At 39.9% G+C, this 23,257-nt stretch overlaps 1 protein-coding gene across 1 annotated transcript in view; it reads left to right on the top strand.

Annotated features, from left to right (window-relative positions):
• Window positions 1–20,426, top strand: part of AGBL2 (ATP/GTP binding protein like 2) — a 61,732-nt gene extending 41,306 nt beyond the window's left edge. Inside the window, 8 exon segments of the mRNA XM_027837893.1 lie at window positions 5,029–5,148; window positions 5,886–5,981; window positions 7,673–7,739; window positions 11,818–12,030; window positions 15,937–15,982; window positions 17,436–17,519; window positions 19,325–19,511; window positions 19,514–20,426. Of these exon segments, the coding sequence (XP_027693694.1) occupies window positions 5,029–5,148; window positions 5,886–5,981; window positions 7,673–7,739; window positions 11,818–12,030; window positions 15,937–15,982; window positions 17,436–17,519; window positions 19,325–19,511; window positions 19,514–19,597 (897 nt within the window). The 3' untranslated portion in view covers window positions 19,598–20,426.
• The last annotated feature ends 2,831 nt before the right edge of the window (window positions 20,427–23,257 follow it).

The raw sequence follows: 23,257 nt of genomic DNA on the forward strand, positions 1-23,257 counted from the left end.
TTTGTCAAAATAACTCGCTGGTCATAGCAAACGCTCTTTTTCAACAACCCTAAAGGTGACTCTACACATGGACATCCCCAGAGGGCCAATATCAAAATCAGATTGATTATATGCTTTTCAGCCAAAGATGGAGAAGTCTATACAGTCAGTTAAAACAAGACCTGGAGTTGACTGTGGCTCAGATCATGAGCTTCTTATTGCAAAATTCAGACTGAAATTGAAGAAAGTGGGGAAACTATTAGACTATATAGGAATGATCTAAATCACATCCTTTATAATTATGAAGTGGAAGTGAAGGATAGATTTAAGGGATTAGATCTAGTAGAGTACCTAAAGAACTATGGACAGAGGTTCACAATATTGTACAAGAGGCAGCAACAAAGAGTCCCAAAGAAAAAGAAGAGCAAGAAAGCAAAATGACTGTCTAATGAGGCTTTACAAATAGCTGAGGAAAGAAGGAAAGAAAAAGGGAAAGGAGAAAGGGAAAGATATCCCCAACTGAATGCAGAATTCCAGAAAATAGCAAGGGGAGATAAGGTTTTCTTATATGAGCAATACAAAGAAATAGAAGAAAACAATAAAATGAGAAAGATGAGATCTCTTCAAAAAAATTAGAGATAACAAGATAATGTTTCATGCAAAAATGGGTATGATAAAAGACAGAAATGGTAAGGACTTAGGAAAAGCAGAAGAGATTGAAGTGGCAAGAATACATAAAAGAACTATACACGAAAGATCTTAACATCATGGATGGTGTGGTTACTGATCTAGAGTCAGACATCCTGGAGAACAAAGTCAAGTGGATCTTAGGAAGCATTGATAAAATTAAGGCTAGTGGAGGTGATGAGCTATTTAAATCCCTAAAAGATGATGCTGTTGAAGTGCTGAACTCAGTATACCAGCAAATTTGGAAAACTCCACAGTGGCCACTGGATTGGAAAAGATCAGTTTATGTTCCGATTCTAAAGAAGGACAATGCCAAGGAATGTTCAGATTGCTGAACAATGAGCAGCTAAGTGGCGTAGTGGATAGAGCTCTGGCCTTGGAGTCAGGAGGACCTGAGTTCAAATCTGGCCTCTGACACTTACTAGCTGTGTGACCTTAGGCAAGTCACTTAACCCTGATTGCCTCACCAAAAAGCAAAACAAGAACAAAAACAAATTGTTGAACAACTACACTCATTTTATATGCCAACAAGGTTATGCTTAAAATTCTGCAAGCTAGACTCCAGCAATATGTGAACAATATGAGAATTACCAGAAGAGAAGACTAGTTTTCAAAGAAGCAAAGGAACTAGAGACCAAATTGCCAGCATTCACTGGATTATGGAAAAAGCAAGGAAGTTCCAGAAAAACATCTGCTTCTGCTTCGTTGACTACACTAAAGCCTTTGACTATGTGGATCACAACAAAGTGTATCAATTCCTCAAAGAGATGCGAATACCAGACAGACCATCTTACTTGTCTGTTAAGGAGCCTGTATTCAGGTCAAGAGACACCAGTTAAACCAAACGTGGAACAACTGGTTGGTTTAAGATTGGAAAAGGAGTACGACAAGGCTGTGTACATAAATAAGGTATATGAATATGCCTTATTTATTTAACTTACATTCAAAATACATCATGTGAAATGCCAGGCTGGATGAATCAAAAGCCAGAATTAAGGTTGCAAGGAGAAATACCAACAATCTTGGATATGCGGATGATACCACTCTGAAGCCAGAAAGTAAAAAGGAATTAAGAAGCCTCTTGATGAGGATGAAAAAGGAGAGTGTAAAAGCTGGCTTGAAGCTTAACATCAAAACACTGAAGATCTTGGCAACTGGTCCCATCACGTCCTGGCAAAGACAGGGAGAAGAAATGAAAGTTATGTCAGATTTTATATTCTTGGGCTCAAAGATCACTGCAGATGGCAACTGCAGCCATGAAATTAAAAGACACTTGCTCTTTGAAAGGAAAGCTATGACAAATCTGGACAGCATACTAAAAGACAGAGATATCATCTTGCCAACAAAGGTCTATAAAGTCAAAACTATGGTTTTTCCAGTATCAATGTATGGCTGTGAGAGTAGGACTATAAGGAAAACTGAGCACCTCGATGCTTTTGAATTGTGGCGCTGGAGAAGACTTTTGAGAGTGTCTCGGACAGCAAAGAAATCAAATCAGTCAATACTTAAAGAAAGCAATTCAGACTATTCACTGGAAGGTTGAATACTGAAGCTGGAGTTTAAATACTTTGGCCACATAATGAGAAGGCAGGACTCATTGGAAAAGACCCTCATGTTGGGAAAGATTTAAGGCAAAAGGAAAAGGGGATCGTAGAGTTTGAGATAGATGGATAATGTCATGGAAATGACAAACATTAATTTGGACAGACTCTGAGAGAAATAAAAGGATTAAAAGGGCCTGGCATGCTGTGGTCCATGAGGTCACAGAGTTGGACATGACTGAATAACAACAGATTTAGCCAGCATCCTAACCTGTCAAGATCTTTTTGGGTCTCAGCTCTGTAATTCACTGTTAGGAATCCACCCACAGTCAAACACAGATCTCTAGGGCACTCCACTAGAGACCTTTTCTAAATTGACATCAAACCAATAATGACTCTGGGCATGATTGCTGACTAGCTCCGAATCGACCAAACAGTATTATCATCTAACTCTTGATATTCCCAAGAAAAGCATCAGAAATTTTTTTCAAATTTTATGTTAATATCTTGGTAAATTGTATCTTCAGTCTTCTTCTGATCTGCTGATCTATTAGGAATAGGGAGGGAATCTGTGACAATACTGGAAATTCCTGGCAGAGGAAATGCCTTCTTCCAACCCAAGTTGGAGGCTTCTCTGTAACTTTGTTTCTGAAAGTTGTCCAGAGCACTGATGGGTGAAGTGACCTGCCCAGGGTCACCCAGCTAGTGTATGTCAGAGGCAAGGCTTGAACACAGGTTTCCCTGGCTGCAAAAGTAGCTCTGAATTCTAACATTCACCAAACTTTGCTAGCATACCACACTATCTAAGTCTAGTGACTCAAAAAAAAAAATGAGTTTTAGTCTGACGTGGCTCATTGGCATCACTGCCTCCTTTTCCAGAGATTCAGTAGCCATCCCTTTAATACAACCTTCCAAAATTTTTTCCAGGAATTTAATTTTTGTTGTTTGGTCATTTTTCAGTTGTATCTGACTCTTCATGACCCCATTTGGGGTTTTCTTGGCAGAGATAATGGAGTGGTTTGCTATTTCCTTCTCCAGCTCATTTTATAGACGAGGAAACTGAGGCAAACAGGATGAAGTGACTTGCCCAGGGTCAAGGCTAGTAAGCATCTGAAGCTGGATTTGAACTCAGGTCTTCCTGACTCCAGGCCTGGCACTCTATCTACTTTGTCTATTAAATTAGACAAAAGCTAAAGATTTGTTTTGCTAAATTTACTGCAACTCATCAGTATAGCCACACCTTATCATAGAGACCCAGAAACGCTAGTCTTGTGTTTCACATGCTATTAGGACAGTCTTATAGTACCAAACTAATGTACTCTTTTAGCTATGCAGCTCATTTGCCTGCCCAGGCACTGATGTGGCCTAACATAGAGTTTATTTCTATATTAAAGGCAGCTAGATCGAACGGTGAATGGAGTGTCAGAACTAGAGTCAGGAAGACTCATCTTCCTGAGTTCAAATCTGGCCTCAGACACTAACTAGCTGTGTGACCCTAGGCAAGTCACTCAACCCTGTTTGCTTCATTTTCCTCATCTATAAAATGAGCTGGGAAAGGAAATGGCAAACCACTGCAGGATCTTTGCCAAGAAAACCCCAAAATGGGGTCACAAAGAGTCGGATATGACTGAAATGATTCAGCAACAACAACAACAATTATTTCTGTATTGTAACCTCTAGTATCACTTGAAAGTGATCCACAGTGCTAAATATAAGGGCTAAATGGACACTAGTTAGAGCCATTGGCATTTCAGGCTATGAGAGCATTGCCTGAAGTACTCCAAGGAGTAATGACCAGTGTTATTCTGTGTTCTTCTGAGCCAATTCATCATTTGTTGTTATTAAAAAGAACTGACTCTTCTTTAAAAATAATTATTTTAATTTAGTTCCAAAAAAGTAGAAGCAACATAAATATCCACCAATAGAAGAATGGTTAAATAGATTGTGGTACATTCATGTAATGGAATACCATAATGCAATTAAGACCAATAAGAATGAAAAATTTTTAAAAATCTGGAAAGCCCCTAATGGAATAGGACAAAACCAAAAAACCAACCCAAAAATAGTAAACACTAACTGTGACCTGACTGAAGAAAAAGAAATGACAAAGAATGTACAAAGAATCCTGGTAGAATCTTAAAGCACTAAATTGTTATACTTTGTATATTGAAATTAATTTAGTTATTAGGCAAGTTTAGTTAAATTACTGTTCAATGTTAAATTTATAACAAAAAGATTTTAAAAATTAGTTGAGGGGGCAGCTAGGTGGCACAGTGGCACAGCACTGGCCCTGGAGTCAGGAGGACCTGAGTTCAAATCTGGTCTGAGACACATAATACTCACTAGCTGTGTAACTCTAGGCAAATCACTTAAGCCCAATTGCCTCACCAAAAAAAAAAAAAATTTAGTTGACACTAATTTTATTACGCTAATTTTTTTTAAAACAATCTCTAAATAATGAAGTTCATAGTTTCATGTTCAATACTTTTAAAATTTTTCCTTGTGTATTTCAATTTGAATTTCCTTGTATTTTTTGTTGATAATTTCTGTTTAGAATAAAGAAAAACATTATAAACTTTAGACTCAACAAATACAAACAAAAGAGAAACAAAACCACATAAAGCTATTTACGTTTTTTAAGAAGAAAAGAACATGCGCTTTAGCAAAACCATCAGAACAATATTTCCTCAACATCCTTTTGATATTTCTTCTGTTGACTCATACACTTGTGTTGTCAGAGTGAGGAAAAGGTATTTCATGCCCTGTTGCAGTGGGTCATCATAAATGTTTGAAGATTTTCTCTCTTTTTTTTCTGGAATAGCTTGAACAGAAGAAGAAACCAAAGAAGAAAAAGAAACCACTGGAAACCAGAAAGCAAAGAAATGAGGTGCATCAGAAAAACAGGTTTATCCAGGAGTTGAAGTTAACAGAAGATAGCCAAGTAAGAAAAATGTAGATGGGGCCCTTCCTTCCAGCCATCTAGTTTCACAGTTGCAAGGAAAGAGTAGGCAAGGGGACTACGGGGAAGTACAGTTCAGAATCCCATCCCAGTCCTTCCACAGCTAACTGCACCAGCAAAGACTTGAGGAAGCTGTCCCTTGGACGAGAGCCCAGATTCTGTCTCCTGGTTGAGTTCAGCTCTCACTCCCAAAGGGAGAGTTCCTTCGCTCTGGAGTGCCTGGTATACTTATTCTCACATAGATGCTTTCTCCAATTTCTGTATTTTGCTATCAACTTGGATAAAGGGGTTTCCTTGCATTTAAAAAAAAAAAAAACAGAATCAATCCTGGAATCAGAACTCATCTGTAGACTTCTGGGGATGACTTTATTGGGCCTAGAAGCCCTTTCATGGCTAAGAGATTCTCCTGGCACCTCTGAATCAGATTTCAGCCAGAGCCCCTTGACACCTCCTTCACTTCTGCCTGCACTGGGCCCAGGGTGTGGCAAGTTTGCCTTTGGCCCTAGGCTAGGTCCCCAGGGACACTGTTCTGATAAAGGCTGGGGCTGGGGAATGTGGGCATTCCTTCCACAGGCTCAGAGCCTCTAAGGCTTATTGCAGCCTTCTTTCATCTCACTTTTCAATGACCAAAATTGCAGAGGTTCAAATATCAGAGATAGGAATTTGTGCGTGTGTTTTAGGTGAATTAAAAACATGCTCTTTCCAATCAATTGTACTAGGAAAAAGCAGAATTTACCACCATGCTGAAAAAACAGCCCATCTTCTTCAAAGGTCCAGAGGCCCAGGTGAAAAATGAGAACTCAAAGTTTAATGAGGTAAGATTTGGGCTAAAACATTTCTCCACGAGACCAGCAGCCCATGCTGTTCATAACATAGCCCAGTGGAGATGGTCCTTTTCACATACACATTAACAACAGCCATACTCTGATTTCTCAGCCTGCTGGGGAGGTGAGCCTGGGTTTCCAAAGGCTAAGTCAGCCAAGCACATGCCTTGGTAAGTTCTGCCATGCTGCAGAGGCTCTAGTTAGAGTAGCAAGAATGGACTGGACCATGCCTGGACCATGGCCGATGCAAAGACCAGCCTTCCTAAGTATGGGGAGGTGCATCACCAGAAAGCTGACCAGGAAGGGACAGATTTTGGGGGGCTATAGCAACCCATGAAGATGGCTTGTAAAGAGACAGACAGGTTCTGGTCTGTCATTGGAGAGATTCTTGAAGTATTGCCCAAAATTCAGCTATGAAATGCCACACCTTTTAGAGGTGAGCGTGTTATAGCAGGGAGAATTCTGGGCTTGGAGCCAGCAGAGACCTGAGTTTGAATCCCATTGCTGACATTTATTATCTATGGGAAGTCACTGAACATCTCTCAGCCTCAGTTTCCTCATCTGTAAAATGGGGAATTACAAGCTCATAGAAATGACCTTTGAGATCATCTAGTCCGGCCTCCATATTTTACATTTGATGAAACTGAAGAAAATTTCACTGAAGAAAAGTTAAGTGCCTTGTCAGTAAGTGCTAGGATTTTAACCCAAGTCCTCTGAGTCCAAATATAGCTGTCCTTCCACTGCACCACCCTGCCTGCTACAGGATCATAAAATCCGCAGCACCTCCCTCCGGAGGGCTGCTGGGAAGGTCAAATCGTGTGAGGCCCAGTAAATGAAGTACTTTGCAAACTTTGTGGATTCTGTGAATGTCAGCAACACTCCAGTGCTCTGAGGAGCTACAGAATGGGTCCGTGCTGTTGCAAAAATATTGTCTTCATCTAACTGTTTTTTCCTGGCATTCTTAGTTACTATGAAAGCCCAAGAGATATTTGGGCCTTATTATTAAAAGCTTTAAGGGGAGCTCAGTTGAAAAGATAAGGGTTCACCTCTTTCTTTCCACAGATGAAAATTCTTCCTCTTCTCTTCTTTTTCAAGACAGTCTGTGTTTAAATACCATTGCCTCAGGCCTGGCTTCCCTCATCCTTGTGAATGTGATTCTACCCAGGACTTTACATTTATCTCTGGAAGGGTCCAGTGGCCAACTCTTGATGTACCTTTTGTCCAGGAATCATAAGGCTTAAGACATGTTACAAAGTATATTCAATAATAGATACTTGAAAAAAATACAAATGCTTCCCAGTAACTAGATGTTAACCCTTCCCAGCCCTAGCTGTAACATTAGAAGTTGCTACATTTATTTGAGTTTAATTGAGCAGTCATCAATTAAAAACCTACGAATTGTGAGAGACTATGCTAGGCTCTGGAGATCCAAAGACAGACAAAGGATTTGCTGTCAGGGAATTCACAATCTAATGAGGAGACGAATAAGAGCACAGATACCTGTGATTCAAAAAAGAGCAAGGGATCTTGGGAAAGAGAAGTTCAGTCACAGTGCAAAAGAGAAATCTGGGAGGGAAAGCTAACTTTCAATTAGGGAGAAAGTGGCACCTGAGTTGAACCTGTAAGACAGGGAGGGACTTCAATGGAAAGTGAATTAAATTTTCAATATTTTGTTTATACAGAGCAAGAAACCGGGTTTTAAAATTCCAGATCCTCGGAGGCAGGGCCCAACCAGCAGTGTAACTTCAGGTATGAAGCACACCAGGTCTAAGGGCAGATACCCTACAAACAAGACACATCAAGTCTTCTCTCTGTCCCAGACTTCCTTTCACATACACATATATCCTCGGGACAATGCTGCTCTGCATTACCGATGACACCCTGGGAGACATAGTGGTTTGGTTTTGGATGCATCATGTAACCTGGGAGGAATTATGCTTCTGTATTACATTGGACTCATTCTGTATTGACCATGCACTCGTTTAACATTTTTTTTATCCACCTGTATATTTCCCAGGATTATATCTTATGGATTATTTTCCATCAAACTAAATGTGACCATGACGTACACAAAAATTTACTTCTTGGGAATTGAAATGCATTTGCACTGAACTCTAATAGAAGTCTACCTTGCTTTATGTAATAAATTGTTCCCTCAAAATAGTGTGTAAATCAAAGTTTTGTGTAACAAGCTGTATGTATTTAGAAAGTATGCTACTTAAAGAATCTCGAGGTGAGTCCTCCTGTCTAGTTAATAATTACCCCCTTCCTGAGTTCCTCTTTTTCATAGATCAGGTTATCCTGTACAGGTTTACTTAAAGCAAGGTAGAACTCTAGATAGAGTAAGCAACTCATGTACTATTCAATTTTTAACCTTGCTTCTGTTATGCTGGAAAATAATGTAATTGCATTTATGACTCAATTAAAATTCTACATTCTGCTTATTCATTCTCTAACCTAGTAGCTGTCTTTGGTTTGGTAACACCATAAATTTGTAATTTTCTGTTTATTTAAACTGGTATTTTACCTACTGCATAATATTCCTATTGAAAAGATTAAACTATTTTCAGTTGGGCATATCTTCTCAAGTATTCCAAGTACAAAAATACATAATTACAATACCACCAAAATCAGGGTAAGAAATTATCACTGACCTATGCAGGTTCCTCCAAATTTAGTTTGCCTTCCTTTCCTACCACATCTGTTGAGCATTATATAATTCTTTGCCTCATTCTTCTTGCTCAATCTCTGTCTCTGTCTCTGTCTGTCTCTCTCCCTCTTTCCCTCTCCTCCCCTACTGCTGAGTCGTTGGCTAGTGGTTAGAGGTGGGTGGCCATCCAACTACTGGAAGAGACTTTCAGCTTTTGGACCAGAGGGTGGAGACCCCCGACCACTGTCAGAGAAAGAGCAGTGAGACTTCTTTCGAGACTTCTTTGCTCCCTGATTCTACCAGGCCTAAGGAACTTTGTTTTAGATCAGTTTGTCAAAATGGAAAGGAAGCTGGGCTAGACTTGCTGAAGGATCATTGGATGGCCATGCCAAGCCACACCACAGAACCTTTCAGGGAAGATGCCATCTGTTTCTCTTTTCTTTAAAAAGGGAAAAAAAATTGGCTTCTTTGTGATGAGGCAAAAGGAGTCATAAGAGAACATGCTCTAGAAAGGGGTACCCTCTAAGACTGTCATCTAGGACTGTCTAAGACTGTCATTTCTTTCTTTATATTTTATATTTTGGCCACAGGAAAGAGTTACTATTTTTTTTTAATCTTATTCAATGGCATTCAGATAGAAATGGTCACAGGACCATCAACTTATCAACTTATTAATTATCAACTTATTTTTTGATGCTTACTGATTAGTGAGTAGACTATAGTGAAGGTGGATAAAATGATTGATTTTCCTAATTGAATAAAAGTATTGGGAGGTAAACTCATCTTCTGTAGGCTCACTGAAAGATCTTGGAAACAACTCTAGTAGTCCCGAAGACACCAGAGACATGTACTTCATCCTGTTCCAACATGGATTTGCTTTCTCCGATTAGATCTTTATACTTTGAGAACTTTTCATTCCATGTTGTTTGGAGACTGAGTACTTGGTATGGCAACATCCATTAAAAATATTATTCTTAATTTTTATGGGTCAACATTTTGTCTGGGCAAATATGGGAAACAGTTTTGCCAGTAATAATGCTCTAATGTGGTTCCTTTGTTGAATTCTCAAAGGTAATTTGAGATTAGTATTTGTCATGTGGGAATTTGTCATCTGTTAGTTTATGAAAGCTAGTGAGCTTCTGATGTCTAAGTCTAGTCACTAGAACATGTCTTTCTAGATATTCAGTAGCTGCTAAAATGTTTGCCGCCTGTAGTAATATACTACATAGTTTTTATTGTTTTTTCTGAAATTTCTCATAACAAATAACTGGTTTTTTATCATTATTATTATTGGTTCAAAAAATCTTCTTTGTTGTTGTTGTTGAGGGCAGCTAGGTGGAACAGTGGAGAGAGTGCTAGATGATCCCCCAGCTTCTAGTTCTAAATTCTCTAATTCTCTCCATCTTAACCTTCATCAAGTCAGTCTTACCCCTATTCTTGATTAGAATGCTCTTCTCTGCTTTAGAGAAGCAGCGAGAGGGTGCCACAGTGCATAGAATTCAGGGCCTACAAGTAAGGAAGACCAGTTCAAATTTGGCCTCAGACACTTGCTAGTTGTGTGACCCTGAGCAAGTCGCTTAACTCAGTTTCCTCATCTATAAAATGAGCTGGAAAAGGAAATGGCAAACCAATCCAGAATCTTTGCCAAGAAAACCCCAAATGGGGTCACAGAGAGTCGGATTGCCTGAAAAACAACATTTAGTAATAATCATCACTGTTACTATTATATTATTAGCCCAGAAATCTTCTAGTTTACCCAAATAGGAGCTGAAAAAAAAAATCTCTCATTAACTCTACCAGATCAGTCAAGATAAATTAGCTGCTTCTAGCTGTGGAAAGCAGCCTGCAAATATTTTGACTTCTAAGAGCCTGAAAATTAAGAATAAACTAAAGAGCTTTCAGTTCCATTTTAAGAATTCAGCAAAGGAGAAAGGAAGGGAATAAACATTTATATAGCCAGATTCTGTGCCAAGCACTTCTAACAAATATCTTCTCATTCGATCCTCACAACAACTCTATGAGGTATGTACTGTTATTATCCCCATTTTACAGCTGAGGAAACCGAGTCAAACAGAGGTTAGGTGACTTGCCCAGGGTCACACAGCTAGTGACTGAAGCTGTATGTAAACTCAGATCTTCCTTACTATTCACCGTGGCACCCCCTATCTGTCTCTAAAGCAGATAAGACTAGGCTAATCAAGTCTAAGGATAAGACTCTGGCTAGAGTGAAAGTTAAGGTGGATAGAATCCTGGAATTTAGAGCTAGGAGGTAACCTAGGGGGAATCGTCTAGTCTAAGGCTTTTTAACCTGGGGTCCATGAACTTGTTTTCTTCCTGTTTTGAAAACTATATTTCAATATAACTGGGTTCCTTTGTAGTCCTATGTATTTTATTTTATGAGTTTGCAAACACAATTTTGAAAAGAAGTCCATAGGCTTCACCAGACTGCCACAGGGATCCATGCCCCAGCTCTGATCTCATTCCCTCCTTTATCGATGAGAAAACTGAGGCCCAGAGAAGTTAAAGAACTTCTCCAAGTTCACTGAGGGAGAAAAGGGAGAAAAGGACCAAATTGTACCTCAGGCTTTATCTCCGTTCAGGAACGAATGCATGCATGAGCGAATGAAAAGTGCTAAATTGTATCCTTATGTCTTCCTCCATGTATATCATCATTAAATCTCATACTTAATAATACTTTTTTAAGTTCACTTTTACTGGAACTTTAGATTTAGTGATCCTATTTAGATATATTCTTAGAGGAACAAAGGTTTTGTCTTTTTCTTTTTCCAATTAGGAGTTGGCCTATCATAAAAAAAGGTTTTAGATCATGGAGTACTGCTAGCTATCTGTTTTCTCTGGAATACCCAGGTCACAATGCTTTTAACTGTCTGCTCAGAAAGTTGGAGTTGTGAGTATAGAAATGTACCACGTGAGAAGCTCTTGCATTGCGTCGGGAGAATTTCCCAGGCTTCTCTCCTCCCACTAGGCTATGGTTTTCTTGCCTCAGAGGATACATGTTTCCAGTGCACGAATGGTTGGCCTTGTGTGAGAGATGCCTCTTAGAGCAAAACCGACTTGGCTGTTCTTTGAACTACAAAGAGCAACTCGATGTTACCGGGCTCTGTTCCAGATCAGCAGTAGATGGTACAGGTGACATTTCTGTTTGTTTCTTAGCAGCATATCCGTGGAAGGAAAAGATGGACAGGTACCAAAACTGTCTGTTAATGCAGCAGGACATCCCCCATCATCAGCCCTTACTCACCATGTCAGCACCTTCAAAACGAAGCAAGACTCCTATAGCAATTAAGCAGTACCCACCTCCACTCTTTGTGAAGCTGAGCCAAGAGAGCTGTCAGAAACAAGCGGCTTTTTGTAGTCTGATTCAGCAAGGTAATTATTTCATGTGCATGATGGGGATGAGAGAACGTGTGGCGTAGTGGACCAAGGACCAACTTTTGGCTTCAGGACCTCTGTGACATATGCTAGTTGTGTGACCATGGGTAAGTTACTTTACCTCTCCGTTGCCTCGGGCAACTCTCTCAGACTCTAAATAACAGATGAGTGGTCAATCAGGAACAGTTGCAGGTATTTAAGCACCCTCACACACACCAGGAGTCCTCTCTCCCAGGATCGGACACCCCAAAGTGACAAGGACTGGGAGAAACAAGATGCCCGAGCACATACAGGAGGAATGCTGAGTCATCAGTTAAGGAACAATGAGAGATTCTCTTCTTTAGATGTCATTCTGCAGGCCTTGGTCCTTGAGAGGCAACAGAGGTGTAAGGGACTGATGGACTGGCTGTTGGAACTGGGACTCGGGAAGACCTGGGTTCTCATTCTACTGCTTCTATTAAGTAGTTGTGTAACCATGGACAAGTTGCTTCAGCTCTCTGAGCCTCGGTTGGACTAGACTACCTTTAAGGATCTCTCCAGCACTAAAGCTAAGCTTCTAAAATCCCTTGGCTCTCTTTGGCCGGTCTTATCCGTAAGGATCAGCTCTGGCCCTAATTGGCTATGTGGCCTCACCACATCAGGTGCCAGTTTCCTTGTTTGTCAAATGAGACTGTTGGACTAGCTCAGTGTTGCTCAAAATAATTTAGTCACATAAAATGTTTTGGTTTGAACTATATTGACTATACTCGTAAATACTGGGGGGAAAGAGTATAGGTTACCCTCGATAGACTGACCCTTATATATTTTGCGAAATGGAATATTCTTAACCAAGTCACCTGCTGTTTTTTGGAAACAAGGGCCTTTCTGGCCAGTCTATCTGAAAGAAAAGGAATTCATTTACAACTTAGGCTATGCTTTGGCCTATAGATCCAACCTAATGAGCGCTTTGTTTCCGTTGGGGGGGAATCCTTTCTAAATGAGGTTTGTGGGAAGTGTGACAGGAAAGAAAGCAGTAAACATATAGGCTCTGTCACTGCCTCATCTTGTCAGGAGTCCCTCTCATTTATCAAGAGGGAAAGAGAGAGTGGATAGAGCACCAGCCTTGGAGTCAGGAGGACCTGAGTTCAAATCTGACCTCAGACACATAACACTCACTAGCTGTGTGACTCTGGGCAAGTCACTTAACCCCAATTACCTTGCAAAAAAAAAAAGGGAAAGAGAGGGCAAAGGGTTGGGTTAAAGTGAGAAGCAGAGGTGAAGCATAACCTCCCACAACACAGGTCTCCCTCTCTGCAGAGTGACCCTGAAATGAAGGTAGAAGCAGCATTGGCTGTTTGGGGGGCAAGAGGAAGTAAAGAGCAGCTTGGGCCCCAATCTCCATGACTTCCTACAGCTCTCCTCTCATATCCCCTTCCCCACAAAAGTCAACCTTGGCTGGCAAGGACACGTGAACATACTCAGCCCTGGCTCTCTGCGTCTACTTCGGCTATCGCCTTTACTGCTCAGGATGTCAGCCTGGACCAGCCCCGCTCACTTTCCTCAGGCTTATGTTTCCTTCTTGCCTCTCTTCTCCCGGGTGGCCAGTCTTGTACAGTGGGCCAACCAGGCCCCAGACTCTTCCTCCTCTGCCTCTTTTGAGAGGCACCTAATTGCATATTTAGTATTTTTAGAAGGAAAATGTGACTAGCATCGGTTTTTTCATGAACTCCTATCCATAGCATGTGGAGCATCAGCTGTCAGTTTGGAAAACATCAGGCTAGACCAGGACTGGGTGACCTGCAGCCTCAAGGCCACACGTGGCACTCCAGTTCCTCAAGTAAGGCCCTTTGACTGACTCCAAACTTCACAGAACAAATCCAGGGGAAGTCTGGCCTCGAGGCTGAAGGTTCCCCATCCCTGGACTAGACAGATGTCTAAACGAGTTGAGGTCTTTTATGACTCTTAAGAGCCTGGAATTCTGTGGCAATACTGTGCCCCTCAGAACCTATATTCTCCAATAGCTGTCATACAGAAACCACTGCAGTGCTCGGTTCTTGAGATCAAACACACAAACAAAATTAGATAGACAACCCACACAGAACAATTAAGAGTCCAGGCTGATGCAGTGCTTAACACTGAGTCTGGCTTCTTTCCTCTTAGCTTTTCAAAATTTCAACTCTTGGTTTTTAAGGAAAACAAGGTCCTTTCTGAGTAAACTCCCAAGTTCAGGTCAAAATTATTTTCTCCACAGCCATCTGGCCCGGCTGCATCTTAATCCCTGGCTTCTCTGACCAGAAATCTCTTTCCCAGACCCACAAATTAGATCATATTCAGTCAGTTTGTGTTGGCTAAGTCATTTTCTAGTTCCCTTGGCTAGAAATGCTTACAAAATTTCTCTTTCTCCAGCTTATTATTTTAGTCATCTCTTGGTTAGGTTCATCCTTAATGCCCTGAATCATCTCAGCCCCAGGCTACAGCATTACTGTCTCCTATAGGCTGATATTTTCAAGTATCCTTACTTTTACATATAAGCACATGTAACTCATCTACAATGAAAGGAAGTATCATTTTGACATTTCACATCAGATACAATTGGGAGAGAGGCTACTCACGTAGAAATATCCACTGTAAGTGCTAAGGCCTGGGTTTTAATTCTGCCTCTGTTTTCTTTCTCACCATGTGACCAAAGACAAGTCACTTCACTTTTCTGGATCTGTTTCATCTCTAAAATGAAGAGTTGAGCCAGATCTCTAAGGCTCCTTCTAGTTCTAAACTCAATGATGACTATGGTTTGTCGCAGTGAGGAGATAGTTCCCAAGGAATCTTGGAGAAGATAACTAAGTAAAGGTATTATACCAGTTTAAAAGCTTCTTTCTCCTCCCCCTCCAACCCTGGAATATTGCAGTGCCTAATAGTGCTAAGGGTATTTGTGTTGGAGATACACTGACATTCTTCACTAGGGCCCATGCCTCACTGAAGCAGGCACCCATTGGAAGGTGCCAGTTTGTCAGTTCTCCCTACAAATATAGGAAATAAAATGGTTCCATGATACCAAATTATTAATGTGCTCAATTCTCCCCTCCGTATACTAAGATGGAACATGTAGATATATGAGCCCAGTTGCTAATCTTCAGACTAAAAAACTGAGTACTTACTTTGTAATGTAAAAAGTGACCAGAGCCTAGAGTCCTGGAATGACATTCACTGTAACCTCCCTAAGGACAGCAACTATTTCTTAATGATTGTTTTATTCCTTTTCCCCTAATTCCCCCAACCAGTGCCTAGCATACTGCTTTGCATACTGAATATTTATTATTTTTAATTTACTTTATATATATTTTATATAATTAATATATAATTTATTTATATTTATAATATATATTCATATATATATATATTTTTTACTTTTTGGTGAGGCAATAGGGGTTAAGTGACTTGCCCAGGGTCATATAGCAGGTCAAGTGTCTGAGGCCAAATTTGAACTCAGATCCTCCTGACTCCAAGACAGGAGCTTTATCCACTGCACCATCTAGCTGCCCCCTATGCAAAACAGTATTCGAGGCACTGGTTGCCTAATATATACCATATGCAAATAATAAATGAATAATAATAAATGAATGAGTGAATAATAAATGGTTGTTTAGTATTGAATATCTACTATATGTCTAGCACTGTATAACAAGTGCTGTGGCAAGGAGTAAATGTCTTTTAAAAGGATAGGTTTAAGGATAAAATATTTTTCTTTCAACCTATTATTATGTTCATCATTGGAAGAATCTTAATTTCTCACCCATCACAAGCATAGTCCAGAGGATCCAGGAGCATATGGTGCACTGCATTTTATAGAAGAGACAATGCAAAGTTTTGGTTTGTTTGGTTTCTCCATGTTAATCAAGTCTGTCTCCTCTCTTCAACTCCACCCAGGCAAGTGGATACCATCAAAAAGTTCATCATCTACTATAACACCCAGGTACTGCAGAGATATGTGAAATGATTAAACTTGCATGCTATAGTAGTAGTAATTACTGCCCATGGATAACCCAAATAATTCTACTTCATTCCATTTAACAAACATTTATTGTGTCTACCATGTATGTGACCCTGTGCTAGCTAGCTCCCAGAGAGCCAGTGTGATTTAGCTTCTAGTCAGGTGAAAAAATATTCCAAATATTGTTCTAGATCTTAGCAGTGGCTACCAGCCCAAATTTGTATGGGACTAATACCAATGACATAGTGGAGAGAGTGCTATGGCAGGAGACAAAGGCTTCTGTCACCACTGTACCACAAAGCAGCTATGTTAACTACCTCTCAGCATCCTTATCTTTAAGAGGAGAAGAATATCTGCCCTACCTACCTGGTTAGGAGGGTCAATTTTGATGATGTATGTGAAAGTGTTTTTAAAAATAATATAGAAGAAATGAATTACCACCATTATTTAACAATATCCTTTTATTTTATGAGATAATAAATTACATATGTTAATATACTGGGTACTAATTACTATCTCTGCTGGTTAATAATCATTATACTGGATTGCAACCCACAGCATCCAAGACTCGAGATTTTCCTGCATCATCCAGTAATGCAAATATCATCCATGTGAGACAGGGAAAACCACAGTGGGCACCATCTGAGCTGAGCTTGTGATGCTGAACATGTGATGCTAACCAGAGGCTTAACAAAGATGACAGGAAACTGAACGGTGGATCAGGAAAATGTCTATGTGTGACAGGAGGGAGACAGTACTTGCAGCATCAGGCATTATTACTATGTTAGAATACTCCTAGTCACAAATAGACAGGAGGTAAAAATGAAACCAGAAATCTCAATGAGGCAAATTAAATTACTGACAGTTGAGTAAAATGTTAAAAAAAAAAATTCTGTCCTGTGGGGGAAGAGTCACTATTTTCTGTATGACAGCCAATAAATTACAGTTATTTTGTGATGACTTTGCTTCCAGATTCTTTAGAACCTGTGTTCAAAAGGCTTCTCCCTATCCTGGGACTTGCTACACAAATTCACTCAACTCCAGAATCAAGAATCCAAGAGACTGGGATTTGAGCATAGTTATTGTCACTCTCCAAAACCTCATATACATATGGAATTAGTTTGCTTGAGCTAACTGTATTGTCCCATATAAACCATCGAGGGTGTATACCATAAGCAGAAAGGCAGCAGTGAGGCTAACCTTGGGGGTCATCTATCCCTTGTTGCAAATTTGGGCTCCTTGACCAAGTTAGTCAATGTTGAACAAATCACTTTTCCTCTAGGTGCTTCAGTTTTCTCAACAGTAAATGGGAATAAGAATCTTTGCTTTTTGTGTCCCTCTGCATAGTTTATATCAAGTGGACCCATAACATTTGTTTCCAGGGGGAGACCAGTCCTACAGAAGTTCCCTTTAATTTTTTTTTAATTTGCTGTAGGAAGCCTTTGTCTTCCAGTAACAGAGATGGAAAACCGGGCTCATGGAGCACCTGGGTCCTGGAGTTTAAGAATATAACAACAAAGTGAGTGTTAACTTCCATTGGTTCTGTGGTAATGACTTTATTCCAGAAGCCCTTTCTTATTTGGAATGTCTAAATATTAGCATATTTAGCATGGCACTAATATTTCAATCATCTTAAACCCATATCCTTTAATATGTTCAAGTATTAAATCGAAATGTCATATGCTTCAAAATCCTTGATAATTTCAAGAAAATTAAAATAATCCTATATTGCTATATGAGTTATTAAAGAAAATGGTATTTGGGGCCCTCCCTCCCAGACCCCCAGTGTCTTTGTCATGTCTGAAATTTTCCTCCAAGAAGTTTTTTTTCATAGCTATCAGTCAATTTGACCTTAGGTTCCTTTCTCATTTAAAGTAACCCAAAATGCAGCACCAAAGGCCTTAGGCTTTTGTTGCATCAGGTAACAAAACTAACAGTTCATGAGGTTCCTCTATTATCTTCATGAGTTCTATACATTCATTGCCTTGAATTTAGAAGGCATGGTCACCTCCCCTTCCCCCAGTGCTGCCCCAAACCCCAGTGTTCTGGATAGGGGAAAATAAACTATGCAAGTATGACTTGAACCCTAACCCCAACCTTCTCTTCTTACAGCCCTCCTTGCTACTTCCACTGAAAGGGTTACAACACAGGCTTGGGGACAGCAGACATTTTTTATCCAGATGACTGCCTTAGTTACACCATGGAGATTTGTCCTTTTCCTGGAGATTGACACTACACATCCATGGTTGGGATGGTGTGCCACCCAAAGGCTCTCAGCAATAAGTTATTCATCCCTTTCCCAGTAGCTTATCCCTTTTGTCCAGTAGTACATAACTGTATGATGTGATACTGTTCAACCCACTAGTTACCAGTAATACCCAACAGTTGGCTGTGGTTTCATATGGGCAACTCTTAATAATTCAGGCATTTTCAGCGGGTTGATTGATATTGCCAAGATCTTAAAAGATTGGGTTGGCCTCTCAGTCAGTTGCTGGAGCCACCCCCCTTGCCCCACTCCCATCCATCCTCATTTTAAGAATCCAAGCAGGGAAGGGAGCAGTCAGCAGCAGCATTCTTTTCTATGCTCTGTCCAGCAACCTCACTCTTAGCCATAAGACTCTGCGAAAAATTAAATAGTAGCTCCTCATAAGAAGATGAGCACTAATAAATACAATTTTTCAATTGGCTAATGTGAATTTATCCAACTTTATCACAATATGAAAGCCTGATTGTGCATCAAATGGAGCTCCTCCTTAGCAGAGCTAATTTCATTTCTGTCCTAATCTCTGGGGACTTTAGAAATCTGCTGAAATCTAAAGAATCTGGAATCTTGTTTTCGAGAAACATGGATACTGTGTATGAGACAGCATAGTCAATGGAAAGAGTACTGTATTTGCATTTTGGGGATCTGGGGTCTGATACCACTTTACCTCACTGGGTCTCAATTCATTCCTCTAGAAAATGATCAGGTTAGGCTAGGACTATGTCGATTCTAAGGCCTTTTCTGGTTCTAAATGCTCTGATAAAATTGTGTCCAGGTGACAAAGAAAGTTAAGATGCCCAAATCTGATTAGTCTTTGAGGTGTCCAAGAGTAGTCTATGAACTAGGAAAGGAGGGGGGAAAGGGAAGCCTTATATGGCCGTAAGAATGCATGTGGTCTCAAGTATGAAGGCTAGGATCTCCTCCTCAATCAAGATAAAGCTCTCCTCACCCCCACAAAAAGGCAGATTTGGAAGGGGCCTCGGTATTATATGGGGGATGGGGCAGCCGCAGTGAAAACAAGGAATGAGGCTGAAGGACAATTATTTGTGCCTTTCTATCAGGTCCCTGTGCTGGATTCCAAATGTAACTTCTATGTTCATGCTGCTGGGTAAAACTATCTCTCTGACCCCTAAGATCCCTCAGAATCCTGTAGAAAGGAAAAGGAAGGAAAAAAAATGGAAACTTCCTAGAAGGCCTAGACTGACTAAGACAGATCAGCACAGTCTACTTGGAAAAAGGGGGGAAATTAATGCAAAAAGAAAACATGGCTTCAAATCTCCAGTGATATCCAAAAAAAATCCCAAAAGGACAACGAATTCCTTGAAAATCTTTGACTTCTCAAAAGTAAGACTCTGTATCACAGGCAGATTCTGTATAACTTCTCAGAATTAAGACTCTCTTATTGACAGCCCGGCAAAGGATGGCCTCGGTAGGAATGCTTCAGTTCACATACAAACGTTCACAAGGCAAGTTATGAAGGAAACAGAAAGCCTGCTTCTGCTCAAACAAACTGAAACCGAAAAGCTGCCGACACTTCTCTCACTTGAGAGCTACCGGGCTGGGGTTAGTAAAGCAAAAAGGATCCAATTTGTAATCTTACCCTAATGTTGGAATTTTTCTGAGAACTTCAAATTCAAGGTGGAGAAGGCAGGATGAGGAAGCGACTTCTCTATAAGAATCTTGGGGCTTGATCCAAAAAATGTCAGTGTGGCATTTTGAGGTGTTTTGCTTTTTGGTCTTTCCTCAATTCTTTTTCACAACATTCTCGTCTCCAGTGTTTGTGTCTTTGCCCTCAAAGTGACGGTTTGCATCATAGGACTTTTCTCAAGTACCTTCATGAGGAACTTCTTCATTTTCCCAACTAAGCGAACACAAGGATCATTTGAAAGTCGAATCTGCTGTCACAATCAACTGACTCTACATTAACTCAAGCTGCCCTTAGTATTCCTAGGCAAATCCAATTCCTACAACAAATTGTGCTTGAGGACAACCAAGGAAGTCATTTCCATTTGATGAGCCATCATTTTGTATTTTTGACAAACACTGCTTTCCTCTCCATTCAGGAAATATATTTTTCTCATCACACTACATTTGTCTTTTAAATACAGTTGTTTCTCTAGGGAAGTAAGCCACCTCTAATGTCCTCCGTTTTTCTTTAATAAAGTCCTGTTTTGCTTCTGAACAATACTGTTTTTGTTAACCTTTTTAATATCAATTATTCTTATTTAATATGACATACCAAAATGTTCTAAGGACCAAATAGCCATCATTTTTGTTGTTGTTCAGTTGTGTCCAACTTTTCATGACCCCATTTGGGGTTTTCTTGGTAAAGATATTGGAGTGGTTTGTCCCTCCTTTCTCCAGCTCGTTTTACAGATGAGGAAACTGAGGCTAACAGGGTTAAGTACCCAGGGTCATACAGCTAGTAACTGTCTGAAGCTGGATTTGAACTCAGGTCTTCCTGTGAGAAAGGATAATTTTTTTTTTAATTTTCTGTTACATGTAAAAAAAAATTTAAACATTCATTTTTAAAGATTTTGAGTTCCACATTATCTCCCTCCTTCCCTCCTCTACCCTCCTTAAGAAGGCAAGCAATTTGATATAGATTGTACACATGGGCACTAGATGGCACTGGGGCTGGAGTCAGGAAGACTCATCTTCCTGAGTTCAAATCTGGTGCCTCACACTTAGTACTTGAGTGACCCTGGGCAAGTCACTCAACCCTGTTTGCCTCAGTTTCCTCATCTGTAAAATGATCTAGAGAAGGAAATGGCAAACCACTCTGGTATCTTTGCCAAGAAAACCCCAAATGGGACACATGGGACGTGAAGAATCGGGCACAACTGAAAAACAACTGAACTATAGTGAATAACATGAAGTCATGCAAAACATATTTCTATATTAGCCATGTTGCAAAAGAAAACAGACAAAAAAAAAGAAAACTAAAGTTTAAAAAAAGTATGCTTCAAACTACATTCAGACTCCATCAGTTCCTTCTATGGAAATGGATAGCATTTTTCATCATGAGTCCTTGGGAACTGTCTTGGATCACTGTATTGCTCAGAATAGCTGAGTCATTGACAAAGTGATCATTGTACAATGTTGCTGTTACCATATCCAATGTTCTCCTGGATCTCCTCACTTCTCTTTGCATCTGTTCATGTCTCTTCAGGCTTTTCTGAAACAATCCTCATCATTTCTTATAGCACAATAGTATTCCATCACAATCATATACCATAACTTATTCAGCCATTTCCCAGTTAATGGACATCCCTTCAATTTCCAATTCTTTGCCATTACAAAAAAGAGCTGCTAAAAATATATATATTTTTTTTACTTATGGGTCCCTTTCCTTTGTTTAAAATCTCTTTGGGATAGAGACCTCGTAGTGGTATTGCTGGATCAAAGTGTATAGCGTGCATGGCTTTATAGCCCTTCACGTATAGTTCCAAATTGCTCTCCAGATTGATTGGATCAGTTCACAACACCACCAACAGTAATTAGTGTCCCAATTTTTCTACAACCCCTCCAACATTTGTCATTTTCCTTTTCTGGCATATTAACCAATGTGTGAGGTACTATCTCAGAGTTGTTTTAATTTGTATTTCTCTAATCAATAGTGATTTAGAACCTTTTTTCATATGACTATATATAGCTTTGATTTCTTCTTCTAAAAACTGCCTGTTCATATCACTTTGACCATTCATCAACTGGGGAATAACTGGTATTCTTATAAATTTGACTCAGTTCTCCATATATGTATGTGTATATATATACACACATATATATATATATCTCAGAGAAACTTGCTATAAATTTTTTTGGATTTAAATTTTCAAAAAAATGGCATGATAACATCCATTTACTGCCTCATCTCAGGCCAAATAATGTTCTCAACTTGTAGAACACTGGTTTAGGAGTGACATTTTGTTAAAGCTAATCTCTGTCCTCCATAATTAAATTACACAGACATTAAGTGCACAAGGCACTGTGGTAGGCCCTGCAGATACAAAGATATAGAAAGCCAAATAGATGATAAGGTCCATGCAAGGACCTTAAGAGTCTCCAGTAGAAGGCTGGATATGCCAAGTATGCAGAGAAGAATAATACAAGATAGAATGGGATGAAGGTAAAAGAGAAGTCCAAAATGTTCTGGGACCACTTGATGAAAGACAGCATATTCAATTCGGGAAGTCAGGCAAGACACAGAAGGAGCAGTGCCTGAGCTGAATTTGGATGAAAGGATTCAGAAAGTCTCATATGAGGAGGGAGTACATTCCAGATATGGGGGAACAATGTTGTAAATTAATTCAGGTCAACAGTAAGACTGTAGAGTGCCATAATACTATATAAGATATGTATAGTGCTGGGAGCAAAAGTGTTTTTGTGCTTTTCAGAAAAGGTTGCTGGGAAAATACAATTTTTATAATAACAGCTCACTCACCAAAAAGTCCTATTGTGACACCCCATTATGGCATGGGGGTCATGACCCTGGGTTCTCCAAAGTTTTGGCAGATTCTGCCACATTGGGAAGGCTTCAAGTATGGTCCTAGCAACAGATTGCATCTGCTTTCCAAGGACCAGCCTGGTAGCTAAATACTGAAGGTGTTTATCACTAAGAGGCTGGATTCCTTTCCCTAGCTGACCCCCATGCCTGTAAGGCTCTGCCCCTTCACACTGGCTTCTTCCCTTCCCTGGCTTCCATCAAGACATCTGTAGGAAGCCTTTCTTGGTACTCCCAATTGTTGTTGACTTCTGCCTTGAGATTCCCTTCATATTCCCTGTATATATTATATACCTAAATGTTGTTACATGTTGTCTCCTCCATTAGAATGTCAGTTTCTTGAGAGCAAGAACTGTTTTTTGACTTTCAATATATCCATAGCACTTAATCCAGTATTAGGACATAGTAAGCATTTCATAAATGATTGTTGATGACTGGCAAGAAATTGATTGGCCATGGCAAACCACACACACACACACCACACAAACAC

Source organism: Vombatus ursinus, unplaced genomic scaffold, assembly GCF_900497805.2.
Source record: "Vombatus ursinus unplaced genomic scaffold, bare-nosed wombat genome assembly UNPS02014822.1, whole genome shotgun sequence".
Taxonomy (NCBI): Eukaryota; Metazoa; Chordata; class Mammalia; order Diprotodontia; family Vombatidae; genus Vombatus; species Vombatus ursinus.